Source organism: Gymnoscopelus braueri (genome assembly GCF_963280865.1).
Source record: "Gymnoscopelus braueri genome assembly, chromosome: 7".
NCBI lineage: Eukaryota > Metazoa > Chordata > Actinopteri > Myctophiformes > Myctophidae > Gymnoscopelus > Gymnoscopelus braueri.
In genome coordinates this window covers 22304306-22317820 of record NC_137608.1, presented here as the reverse complement: position 1 = coordinate 22317820, position 13515 = coordinate 22304306, and the positions used below count along the sequence as shown (strand labels likewise).

Sequence of the window (13515 nt, the reverse complement as noted above, 5' to 3'; positions counted from 1 at the left end):
TTTGTGCGTGGCTTCCTATTGCTTCACCAATCTATGTCCCCGCCTCCCCTCCCCTCCCCCCCTCGGCCTGTACACGGAGCACGCTGACGTCACCAAATTTAGAGCGACGCCCCTCTGCACTCTGATTGGTTAGGAGATAACAAGGTCCAAGACCATCGTTCCTGCATCGCTCCCCCAGGCTTTTTTTCTTTTGTAACAAAAAAAAAAGCCTGGGTTTCCGAGGCTATCAAATTATTGGCTTAGGAATGGGACAGAAACAAAAAAATATCCATGAATTGAAGTCTCCATGGAGTGACTAATCGATAGAAAAAAAGTCATTTTGGTGGTGAACTATCCCTTTAAGTGTGCAATTAAAAATGTCAGTGCCAAGTTAAAAGAAAGGGAAAACAACTTTAATGTTGAATATATGGCAGCCGCTGATAGATTACTTGCCCAATGATCTATCTGCTCTGATTTAGAAAGGAAGTGATTCATTGGATTGGAAAGCCACTGGTCATTGTAGTGAGCTGCTTGCCCTTCCTTCTTTTTGTTATTGTTTTGATTTAGTTTTTTGTTGTCTGTTGTTGTATTGCATGCCTTTATTTTATATCATTCCAGTTTGTCCAACTTTATTTGAATGTCACACCTTTCTGTGAAAAATGATTTTTTTTTAAAAGAATTGTATTATATAAAAAAATAAATCCTGATCAACAGTTTGAATGTGAATGTAAATAAAATAAAAAGAATAACACCTAATTCCACAACCATCTACAAAACCACGTATTACACGTTCACTCAGTTTTTGCCGTATGGAATAAATCAAACGACGCTGACGTGAAGAGACGGCTCCTGTCACACCAACGCACTTACCTGATCACATGAGGCACTGTGACTTTGGAGTTCTCCTCAAACACACTGGTCATCAGGCCGTTACAGCGGATATTATCTATGCACTGGAGAGATAGACATGACAGACGGTCAGACAATGCAACACAGAAACAGATACAAATACTGTATGAGGTTTAGAATGCTGGAATAAGTCCTCAGTAATACCACAATAGCTATCCATACTGATATAAATATCATCATTTATGTATTGATTTATATTTGTATTACATGAATTAATGTAGAGGCTAGTGCCCTCTGAAATACTGTGGATTCAAAGTGTAAAGTAACAAAAAAAATTATCCTGAAGTTAAGTACAAATACCTAAAAATTGTACTAAAGTGCAGTACTTGAATAAATGCACTTGGTTACTTTCCACAACTGGTCATTTATTTTAACCCACATCAAGACACAGATTACGTTAATCCCTGGATTTTCTATTGATCTAAACTGATCTAAACAGATTTTCCATTGATCTAAACTGCTCACCACCCACTCAAACCTCACCCACTCTGAGAAGTAAAACAAAATAATCAAATAATTATTGCTAATAATTATTTGGCCAAACACTGACCTAACCCTGATGAAAACCAAAAATTATATCTGGCCGTTTTTTGTTTGAAAAAGGATGACTTGTTTGTTTTGTGTCTCCTGCTGCGTGTGTGTGTGTGTGTGTGTGTGTGTGTGTGTGTGTGTGTGTGTATGTGTGTGTGTGTGTGTGTGTGTGTGTGTGTGTGTGTGTGTGTGTGTGTGTGTGTGTGTGTGTGTGTGTGTGTGTGTGTGTGTGTGTGTGTGTGTGTGTGTGTGTGTGTGTGTGTGTTGAGGGACGCTGCTCTGGGCAGATCGAGAGTCAAAGGTCCCCCCGGGGGCGGGGGGAGGTGGGGCGCGTGCCTCTGTCTGTGTTTACTTCTCACTAAGGCCTCATGGATACCCGGGGGACATGCCCTCAGTGCCGTCTGTAGACTCTTGTTATTCTGTGTTTCTGCGCGTCAAGGTGTACGTGTGTTTACTGCAGTTTTGTGCGTCACCTGGCTAATGTCGCTGGTCCAGGCGGCCTTCTCCTGCCGAGAGGGAACCAGCAGCACCACGGTGAAAGATGGAGAGTCAGACGGCTCAATTACCAGCTTAAAGTCCAGCTGAGCTTGCCCACTGGTCCTGGCTGTACAGACAGACAGACAGAGTGGTTCACTTACTTTCACAGTGGGTTCATAAGACATGTGCACATATACTGTACACCCAAACACCTCCACATTAAGTATCGTCACTGTCGGGTGGAAACCTTGTATGTCCAAAACTGTTTCTTGAAATGGAAAGAAGAACCGGTGTTCCATTGGATCCAATGTAGATATTATTTAGTCACAAGCTCTTGTTAATACTTTTCATTGGTTAAATATGTGCACAGTCAGACTTAACCACTTTAACTTAAAAACATATCTTTAAATAGCAAGAATAGCTATTCTACAAGCTTGTAGATCAGCTATTTTTCCGCTCGTTTTTTGTCGTTCTGTACAAAGAATTAGGGCATTATTAAAACAAAAAAAGTTGAATTATGGATATACAGTAAGGTTTCAGTCCGATAGCAACGTTGTAATAGATTGGACAGTTGGTGTCACAATACATGAAAAGGAATATAGTACACACACACACACACACACACACACACACACACACGCACACGCACACGCACACGCACACGCACACACACGCACACGCACGCACGCACGCACGCACGCACACACTCAAAAACATATAAACACACACAACCGAAGGGGTTAATTAAGTGGACCTGCTATCTTTAGTCTGTGTACCCCTGGGGGCGAAGTTTAAGTGTGCCGTGTGCGGAGAGTGCGCATGTGTTTGTGTGTGGGCGTCCCCATTTCACTGTCTGCTGAGAGCATCCTGGGAGAAACAAATGGCCCAGTGATGTCATAGGATCACAACCTGACATTTACAAGGATGGCCGTGTGATATTTGAAAGGGGAAGTCGTTTCTCTACACACTTATACTTTGACACCCAATTAACCCGCGTGCAAAGAGAGGGGGGCATAATGAGCCCCGAAAATAGCTGTCTGTGGGTCTACAGCAGTGGTTCTCAACCTTTTTTTAAGCTCTGGACCACTAGCATATTTCGAACAATTGGACCAGCCCACCCCTCGCAAACAATATATGTACTATATAAGAAGGCATAGCACAGTCATTTATAATAACACTAATGATCCTAAAGCCGGATTTATATGTAATAACAATAATGGTCCTAAAGCCGGATTTACATAAGGTTATACAGTATACATACATATTAAAGGTCCTTACACACTGAGAGCATATATTTTGTGTGATTAATTGAATTGAATGAATTCAAACTGCTGTTTCATGAGTGTGTATACACACAGCACTCACAGAACTGTCCTGTAAGGCACTTTTATTAAGTTGGCATGGTATACTGCAGAGCAACAACGTACAACGTACGTGCATTTTTCGGCGCCAAGCCTTCATCAGCGTTCAAACAACACTAAATGTAATGCCTCAACTCCTACAATTCCAAGTGCTTGTCAGGGTGGGGGGGTACCCAGTTCAAACATGACTATTTTGGGGGTCGCGCCCTGAAAAGGTTGAGAGCCACTGGTCTACAGTGCCAGCATGGAGGACACACACTGAGCCTCTCGTAATGTAGGTGCAGTCAACTTACACTCCTCGTCGCTGGTGTCCGCTTCCTCGATGAGAGTGCAATCGATGAGGGACAAAACTCCTCCTTGCTACGAGAGTCAAAGAGCAAATATGCACAAGCTGATAGTTCCTCCACTGACTGCATTAAAACTGTATATTGTTTCAAGTACAAAAGCCATTACAAGACAATGGTGACAAAATTGTCACTGCTCGTTTTATATGGATGAAAAACTCAATAATAGACCACCGAAGTCTGACGTCATTTACACATCCTTTGTTTGTCTACCTGGTTCGCAGTTTTCCACCCCCATTCTGAATCCCATAGACGTATTTAATATCGCGTCAAATAAGAACTGTGTTCCAAAAATAAACAAATGACCCCGGCGGTTTGACTCTTATGGATATGAAGCATCAACTGACGGTGAGAAAACGATAATGTTACTTCCGCCGAATTAGTTACATTTTCGCCAGAAACAGACTGTATCAAATATAAGTGACTGACTATCATAAACGATATAGAACCTCCTCCCTGACAATATCGCCGGGACAGCTTGTTTATTTTTGGACCACAATTCTTATATGAGACGATTCTAAGATGACCCAATGTTATTCTCCATAGAGAAATTACTTCCGCAAACCTGGGGATGAACGAATGACGTCAGGACTTCGGTGGTCAATAGGGGGAATATATATATATATATATATATATATATATATATATATATATATATATATATATATATATATATATATATATATGTCGGTATATATATATATATATATATGTCGGTATATATATATATATATATATATATATATATATATATATATACTTGCAAATGTAATCAGATTTGCAATCAGACTTAAACCTGAAAAGTATGACTGAACTGCTTTACACTCACCTTGAGCAGGTGCAGCTTCCCCCCGGAGCTGCGCGTGCAGATCAGGAAGTGTTTGGTGAACAGGAAGCACTGTCTCTCTCCTTCCTTCTTCAGAGAGAGAGAGCCCAGACGCACCTTACTGAGCTTACCTCGCTCCACTGACGGCAGCTGGATCAGGGAACCTAGAGAAGAGATTATAAACGAAACACTATTTTATCTTTATTTTAAGATATTTGAATTAGCCAGCTTGAGTTCCTTGAATAGCATTTCACAGTCTTTTGGAGATCAGGGCTGGTCAGATCGACTAACGCTATTAGAGAGGCTTAAATGTTGACCTTAATATTCAACAACCAAGGAACATTCTCTATCCTCTCTGATCATATGACAGTGACCAGACAACACAAGAGGTCTCATTTTGAATCAAACAACTAATTCAACAAAAACATCCACCACTGCATTTATCAAACATTTATAGGAACTTTTGGTTTCTTATTTTCAATTGTACTATCCGCGGCCCAGAAACATCATGTTAACTCTGTCACACAGATTGTGCACATCCTTAACAGAAGCATTCTAGCCAACCATTTATCATCAGCACCCAAGCATGACCGGTACATGAAAATACAGCTGGGCCCATTTCTATAATGCAAGATTGACCATGGTCTAAGTATAAGTCAGTTTTACCTTGAAGCTACAGTATAGTTTCCAATTGCAGGCACTCAGTCAAAACAATTATTTACAATTTTAAGTAAAATGCAATTATATATAACACATACAGTAATACTTGTGTTGCATACACAAGTATTATTGTGTAAAAGAGATCTTGAATCTCAATGGGACTTCCACTTGTATAAATAAAGATCAAATGAAAACAAATATATATATATTTACTGTATATAACAGAAGGTAATCCTTAGATGTGACTCAATGCAATTATATTTTACTGACTCAAAATTGTCCTACTACTGCTACTAGTGATAAGAAAATGATGAGTTAGGCTGACTACATGCATATCGTCAGTGTCCAGCCGGGACCAGCAAACTCCATTTTCAGTTGTTGTTTTTTTCTTCATAAATCAACGCTATTGAACCCCCTCTACATCTGTGTAATTTTTTTTTGAATAATAACATTAAAAAAAAAAAAAAAAGCGCCTCTGACGAAAACTCCTAACTCCATTGGACCCTCAAACTGTCCGTCAAAAACAAACAACTCCCCCCTCCTCTCAGGCTCTCGAGAAGCTCTGCTCTGTATGAGGCAGACAGGGAGAAGATTTTTCAATGCTTTTGGGAGAACATAAACTGGGAAGAGAAGAGAATGTATGTGCAAGGTTTGATAGATGTCACCCCAGTAAAGAGGAGAAGGGTGTCTTCACAAAGGTCATCTGCTCGTGTTTTCTTTTTAAATGTTAATGGACAGAGAATGAGTGTGTGCAGGAGTTTGTTTCAAACATCTCCAAGAGCTCAAGGAGATCATGCCAAAAGACTTTCACAGCTTTTATGACAATCTAAAGCACTAAGAAACACCCACCACACACACACAACACACAACACACAACAGTGTGATAATAAAATGTTGATAGGTATATGATAGGTAAATTCAACTGTGGTTGTTATTGTTAGTGCAGTAGGCTACAGATTTGATAGGCTACAGATTCTATTTTTCATGAATGTATTTTGTTTTTATATGCCATTTATTTATTGTTGATGTGCCATGATTGCTTTTGTTAAATACATGATTGAGTATTGAGGCAGAATTGTTTGTTGCACTCAACTGTAGAAGAACAACAGTGGTAACAGTTAGATCCATGGTTGTTTACAATGCATGTTAAAATAAAAGTTGTTTAAGTACAGAATTCAGCTTGATCTATACTTAGTATATGAGGATGGCGCTCACCATAAATAGCTGATCTCCAAGCTCACAATGCGTTGTGATGTGTTGTGAGCTTTGAGATCCATTGCCAGCTGTTCTTATCAATGATGGACAAAACCTCCTAACTCCACTTGCGCTGGATTTGTGTTTGGACAAAACTCCTAACTCCACTTGAGCTGGATTTGGGTAAAGTGGTGATAATATAATGACACATGCAAGTATCTGATAATATATAAAGTCACAATACCAAGTTTGATGAGGCAATATTGCTTTGTTTTAAAAATATAAGGTTTTCTTCATTTTCAGAAAAATTTATATTTTGTTTTTCATTTCCTGAACAATTACCATTTTGGATTTAGCTGGTTCCGGCCGGACAGCAGAGATATATAATTTATATAATGGCCTGTACTCAAAAGCATGTCTGCAATAAATTATACCACTGTAGTACAGTATGTTATACAGTATCTATCTAGATAGATTTGGAATACATATCCTACAGGTATTTGTATAAATTACTCAACAATCAATCTGAGAATGAAGAAAAAACTAAATAGCTATTGATAGTATATCCCTGCTGCTTTGGAGAAGTGGGCAAAAGGTCAATTGTTGTTATTGGCCCAACCCGGGCCAGGTCAGCAGGAAATCTGTCTGAATGGGAAGCGGGGCAGACATGCGGTATCTGCTAGGCCTGTCACAATTATTACATAATCGCCTAATCGCAATTGTTTGAGATAATCGCAATCCATTTTGCATAATAGTCATAATCGTTTCTATGTTGAAAAATGTTGATAAATTTTTTTACATTTTCAGAAATAGTGGAAATAGCAGATCGTCTATTTCCACAATTTTGTAACAGATTTCGAGTATAAAATATAAAATATTAAATTATTGGTATCGGTCATTGTCAGTCATTTCTTTGTGTATTGAAGTTTTTTGTCATATCTGGCCTAAAAGCCATGATAATCAATTACACATAATAGGTAAATTAGAACCAATGATTACACACATACTGTAGCCTTAGCTAGGGAAACGCAAGAGTCTGGCTGAGCAGTGCTGAGAACTGATGTGTACATTTGCTGGTAATGTGATGAACTGAGAGTCTCACCCTGTCTGACGAAGGTCTGACTGGTGTCCAGTAGAATGTCACAGCCCTCCACGATCATCCTCTCTATGGCAAGGTTCTTACGGATGTTCTCTGTGTCACTCACCTCATCATGCATCACCCTAGCCACACACGCACGCACGCACGCACGCACGCACGCACGCACGCACGCACGCACGCACGCACGCACGCACGCACGCACGCACGCACGCACGCACGCACGCACGCACGCACGCACGCACGCACGCACGCACGCACGCACGCACGCACGCACGCACGCACGCACGCACGCACGCACGCACGCACGCACGCACGCACGCACGCACGCACGCACGCACGCACACACACACACACACACACACACACACACACACACACACACACACACACACACACACACACGCGAAGAACGCAAACAATATCAGAAAAAGGTGTGTAATGAATCAGTGTGGTTGAATGGTCTGAGACAAAGGCCCAGACATACAGTACCTGGACAGTTCCTCAAGTTTGGATTTGGCAAATTCAAGACTCTTGCGCTCCACGTGCTCATGTGGCGTGTGCGCCAACAATTCGTGCAGCGTGATGATATAGCGGGGGATCTGTCAGAAGACAGGAGGAGATGGACAGAGAATGGGAGGGGTCAACATGAGGGAAAAGGAAACAAAAAAGTAGAACAATATCACGTCAATGAGGGTCTATTTCATATAAGGTTCTGAAAGACAGAGCAGCGCTGTCCAATGTGTCAAGGAGGGCTGAATATGCAGTATGCATTGTTTTCATAACTAGTACAAACTCTAGCTGCAGTCTTCAACCAGACACTTGGTGAAGCCTCGAATAGTGTTTGTTTTGCATATGATTGGACACCGTTGTCATATTTTGATTCTTGGTCAGGTACCATTGGTGTCCAGTTGCTGATGCCAAGGGTAACCTTTTGTGTATTATGTTGAAACCGAAGGATTGTGGTTCATGTTGACTCAATGTGCAGTTCTGACTTCATAATTTGGCACAGTTCTTTTGCTTACGGTCAGGGTAAGGTTTTGGGGGTAGGGTTAATGTTAGGGTAAGAGTTTGGGCTAGGAAGTTTATGGTAAGTGTTTGGTGTAGGGTTAATTCAGGGTAAGGGTTAGTTTCCACTTACAAGAATAGTGGCATAAACATGTGGACACCACTGGTACCTGACCAAGCGTAAAATATGACGAGTAGGGGATGAGAATAATAATGCTGAGACCAATGACCATATTCACATGGACATTTTTCTCTAACTTCATACTTGGGGCTGGGACACCCCCTAACTTCATACAACCCCAAAGTATGAAGTTAGGTCAAATGAATGTAGTTGTTTCCAACCTGGAACATGGGGTATGTGAGGAAGGTCTCCAGCATCCGTCCCTCGCAGGCGGCGTTGGATTCATACTGTTTCAGTAGCTTGTCAAAGTCTCTGTTCTGCTTACAGTTGGCTAGCACTTGCAGGCTGTACTGGTGGTTACGCACAAACTCCTGGTAGATGTTCAGCATTGGCAGCAGGATGTCAAATAAGTCAGCTGTATGCAAGAAACACACACATTACACAAGCACACATACCGTAAACTGTGCACATGCACAACCACCTGGGTTCACACCGAGGTCGCCCAAATTGGAATCCAAACATCTACGGCTCATTCAAAGGGGAATGCCTCCTGGCCGCGGGAGATATTAGGCTTCTGGGCATCAGGCAGGGCTACTCTGCTACACACACTAGTGCACACATTCAGACACATGCACAAAGGAAACACAAGTGCTACCTATGAGTGATCACAGTGTTTCCTGTCATGAAAAACCACTCACAACATGAACATGAGGGATGAGGATATTATGAATATATGACAGATCCATGTCTACACTAAGAAACCACCCAAATCACCAGTCACCATACTGTCCATCCATCGGTGGAATTAAAGATAGGCCAAGGCCTCCTCAACAACCCTATGGATCCACCAAAAAGGACATAATTTGAATATTTGAAAACACTAAGGTAGCATGGACAGGCATTGAGAGATTAGCAGTGTTTCACAGTGAAACTTTCCTGCATAAACATGAATGACCTCAAAACTCAAATCATGAGGAGAATACTTCAAGTGCAGGTTAGAGTATGTTAGGGTATAAACAGGCATTGTCATTATTATCATGTCATTTTCCCAGACATACAAAGAGTACTAAGCATTATGTGCATATAGACCACAGGCCTAACACCGTAGTGTGTTTTCAGCTAAGCGTCACACAGCCAAGCTAATCTAAGGGAGGAAATCAGTTGAGAGGGAAGTGTTTAATCACCAGACCTTCGCTCTCTCTCTCTCTGTCCCTCCCTCTCCCTCTCTCTCTTTCTCTCCCTCTCTCTGAACACGTCACATATAATTTGCCTCTTTGTCTTTCAACAATCCACCCTGCAGCAGTCTGTCTCCTAGGTGATGCTTATCTGTTATGCCGAGGGGGGGGGGGGGGGGTGGGTGAAATGATGGCATGCCTTTGTGTTTTGGTGGGTCATTGTCGGATTGTCGGTCAAGAACATGTGTGCATGTCGCAGAACGAGATAGGAAGTGACAAAGAGTCAGATGTTCCATTCAAGCGTATAGTTTGTGTGACACGGAGGCAGTAAGACATCAAGACACCTGTTTGAATGAGAGGCTCTACAGGTCCACACAGTGCTGTCATTGCTGAATCAGCAGGCAACAGCTTGCGTGGAGCAGCGTGAGATGGAGTGGGATTGGGAGGGGGGGGTTGCAGAGTGTTTGTACAGACTGATGCATGATTTATACTCAGTTGCATGCCGGGGTCGCACATCGAAATAACAGATTTACAAGTTCACAACGCGTGGCACTATGCCGCGTTGTCGCACACAACTAACTAAGTATAACTCAGGCTTGATTGTCTGCATGTGAATTTTGTGTGCAGTGTGACAGTAGCTTACCCAGCACCAGAGTTGGCCAGTTGGCTATCCGAGCCTTAAGGCCTTGGTGGAAAATCTCATGTAGGAACATGATGGTCTCGCTGTGGACACAGCAGATAGCACATACAAACACACAATGAGAAGAAGGCAGAAGAGTCCAAAGTGTTGGCAAATTTATACTTTGTCATGCACCACAAATAACTATCTACAAATTCACAATATGTTGTGGCATGAAAGAAAAACACACACACAGACACACACACACACACACACACACACACACACACACACACACACACACACACACACACACACACACACACACACACACACACACACACACACACACACACACACACACACACACACACACACACACACACACACACAGACAGAGCACCACACTGCAAAGTACTGCACACCTGTTGAGGAAGATACTGCTGACATCGTCATGGCTGATGGGGGGTTTCTTGGAGCTGGCAGCCATCCTGAGTGGTCTGAGGAAACAGTTGACCAGGATATAGAGCTGGTGGACATACCTGCAACACACACACATGCACACACGCACACACGCACACGCACACACACACACACATACACATACACATACACACACACACACACACACACACACACACACGCATACACACACACGCAAGGATGAACAAAATGACGCTGACGGTTCAATGAGCATTAGTATGCAACTAAATGGCAGCAAGTCAACTCAAGCAAGCCGAACCCAAAAAAGTACTTATTTTCTATCAATTACACACCCCATGAAGCCTTGAATTTTTGTTTTGGTCGCATTCCCGAGCCAATAATTTAATGACCGGCAGAGACTCCTACCGTTTCCAGAATACAAAATATACTAGAAACGGTGCAAATTACCATCAAAATGAAATAATACGTGACCAAAACAAAATGAAATCACTTGGTTTGTTTGGTTACCTTTCTCTAACTATCTGGTTAATCTACTGTAGCTGATTGAACCATTGTGTTTCCAACTTAAGCTAATAGCAAGGAGGAAATCTGAACCAGACAGGTGCTGGGCCTGGGATGGAATGCAAGGGCCAAGGTGCGGTTCAAGGGTGAGAAAATGAGGAGTTGGGTTGCTGGTTTTAATTTTGGCTGGCCGTGTCTGTGAACAATATTATTTGAGAATGGGTGCATGAATTTTAATGAAACTTGACAGCATTGATCAGTAGGCTGCCATGAAGAAATTGTTTTGGTGAAATGGTCAAAGGTAACGGTCCCAATCAAGGTGGAAGGTAAAAAATACATGAATCAAACATATCTCAGTAACGGACAGGCGTAGAACAAGAGATGTTGGTGCTGGCAGCAGCATCCCTCCAAGGGGAGCTTTTCTTTTTCTTTCTCTATTGTGTTTGTCTTATCTTACTGCAACATCCTCAACATATTTCGGTAGCACTTTACAATAATGACCCGTTATAAAGCATTTATAAACGTTTATAAACAGTTTGTAGACTATTAACAGATCATTAACAACCTGTTTGTTGACATTCGTAAATGATTACTAAAACCTTTATAACTACGGTTACAAATCATTTATAAGGTATTAGTAAGTAGTGAACTATTCATGAATAAGCCATTTATATACATCTGTAAATGATTATTAAATGATTTGTAACTGACGTTATATAATATATACAAGCTATTTGTGGATAAAATAACTAATCATAGACAAACTATTTATATACATTGGTTAATGATTATGAAATAATATATAACATTGTAGAACATTTAAGAATCATTTAAACATTATTTAAAACACATTAAAACATTATTTATACTCGATTTAGTTCATCATTAAATAATGTCATTTAATGTGTAGGAAATAATTTGGAAATGATTCATATAGTGGTATAAATTTAGTTTTTTAGGGAGTTTTTTTTCATGTTTAGCAAATGATGCGTAAGACATTCGTAAAGAGTATGTAAACCATTTGCAGACGTTATCATGGGCCTGAGCCTAGTTGCTTCTTTTGGGCTTGTTTTCATAGACCTGGCCGCTTGTTTCTTTTGCAAAATCTGGCAACACACTGATTACCTGCATCACACCTGCAGTAGCCTACTAGGGAGGAAGTGAACAGTGATGCAGTTACAGACTGGACAGAAATATGTCTAATTCATGTTTTATGTGTTTTAACTGTCTTGTTGCAGGTGATCGAGGTAACATAAAATGGCTAATCTTACACACATGAAGTAGCATTATGACCAGGGGGTATTTTGATGGTGGCCGTTTGTATCCACAATGTTTGTTTTGATGTGTAGGCTAGTTATGTCCTCCATGCTTAGCAGTTTGGTGACTGCAGAGGCTCTAAGCTGCACTCAGTGATTCTGTTGTGATGAATTTCTTTGTTTAATTGTCAGTGTGTGTGCTGTGTCCAAGAGTTGCTACATGTTATATCTTAATACATTGTTTTATACTTTATAACGTTACTTCTGCCACTTTTTGATGTCACATGTTTTACTAATCATTGTTAAACATGAAATAATAATGCATAGTCTTCACTTTACAACAAGGCCCATGATAACGTTTGCAAATGGTCTACATACTCTTTACGAATGCCTTACGAATCATTTATTAAACATGAAAGATAATTCTAGTAATTGTTTGGTGTCTGCATTCATGAAAGCCAGGTAGTTTGCAACAGGTAAGGACAAAGTCACATTAACAGACAGTTGTAAATGATGAACTGTCTTCACTTTACTATAGGGCACATAATAACATGTAATAAGGATTTATAGATATTTTAGGAATGTTTTACAAAGCATATATTAAACATGAACAAACACATTAATAGACAGTTGTAAATGATGAACTGTCTTCACTTTACTATAGGGCACATAATAACATGTACTAAGGATTTATAGATATTTTAGGAATGTTTTACAAAGCATATGTTAAACATGAACAAACACATTAACAGACAGTTGTAAATGATGAACTGTCTTCACTTTACTATAGGGCACATAATAACATGTACTAAGGATTTATAGATATTTTAGGAATATCTTAAAAAGCATATGTTAAACATGAACAAACACATTTCCCAAATTACCGACAAGGAAAATTGATCATGTGGAAATAATGATCTGCTGATAATTTTTAAATGTTTAATTTGTACATTTATAAATTATGTAATAATTGCATAGAAATGGTTTGTTGTTCATGCCTTGGGCTAGAACAAA

General features: G+C 40.5%; 1 protein-coding gene across 1 annotated transcript in view; it reads right to left on the bottom strand.

Annotated features, from left to right (window-relative positions):
* Positions 1-13515, bottom strand: part of rasgrf2b (Ras protein-specific guanine nucleotide-releasing factor 2b) — a gene marked incomplete at its 3' end in the record, with an annotated part of 58294 nt that overhangs the window by 24054 nt on the left and 20725 nt on the right. Inside the window, exons 6-14 of the mRNA XM_080433530.1 lie at positions 10726-10842; positions 10325-10404; positions 8728-8921; positions 7870-7979; positions 7384-7502; positions 4431-4591; positions 3551-3617; positions 1893-2023; positions 850-932 (exon numbers count right to left, since the gene is read on the bottom strand). Coding sequence (XP_080289656.1) covers positions 850-932; positions 1893-2023; positions 3551-3617; positions 4431-4591; positions 7384-7502; positions 7870-7979; positions 8728-8921; positions 10325-10404; positions 10726-10842 — 1062 coding nt within the window. The remainder of the gene's footprint in view (positions 1-849; positions 933-1892; positions 2024-3550; positions 3618-4430; positions 4592-7383; positions 7503-7869; positions 7980-8727; positions 8922-10324; positions 10405-10725; positions 10843-13515) is intronic.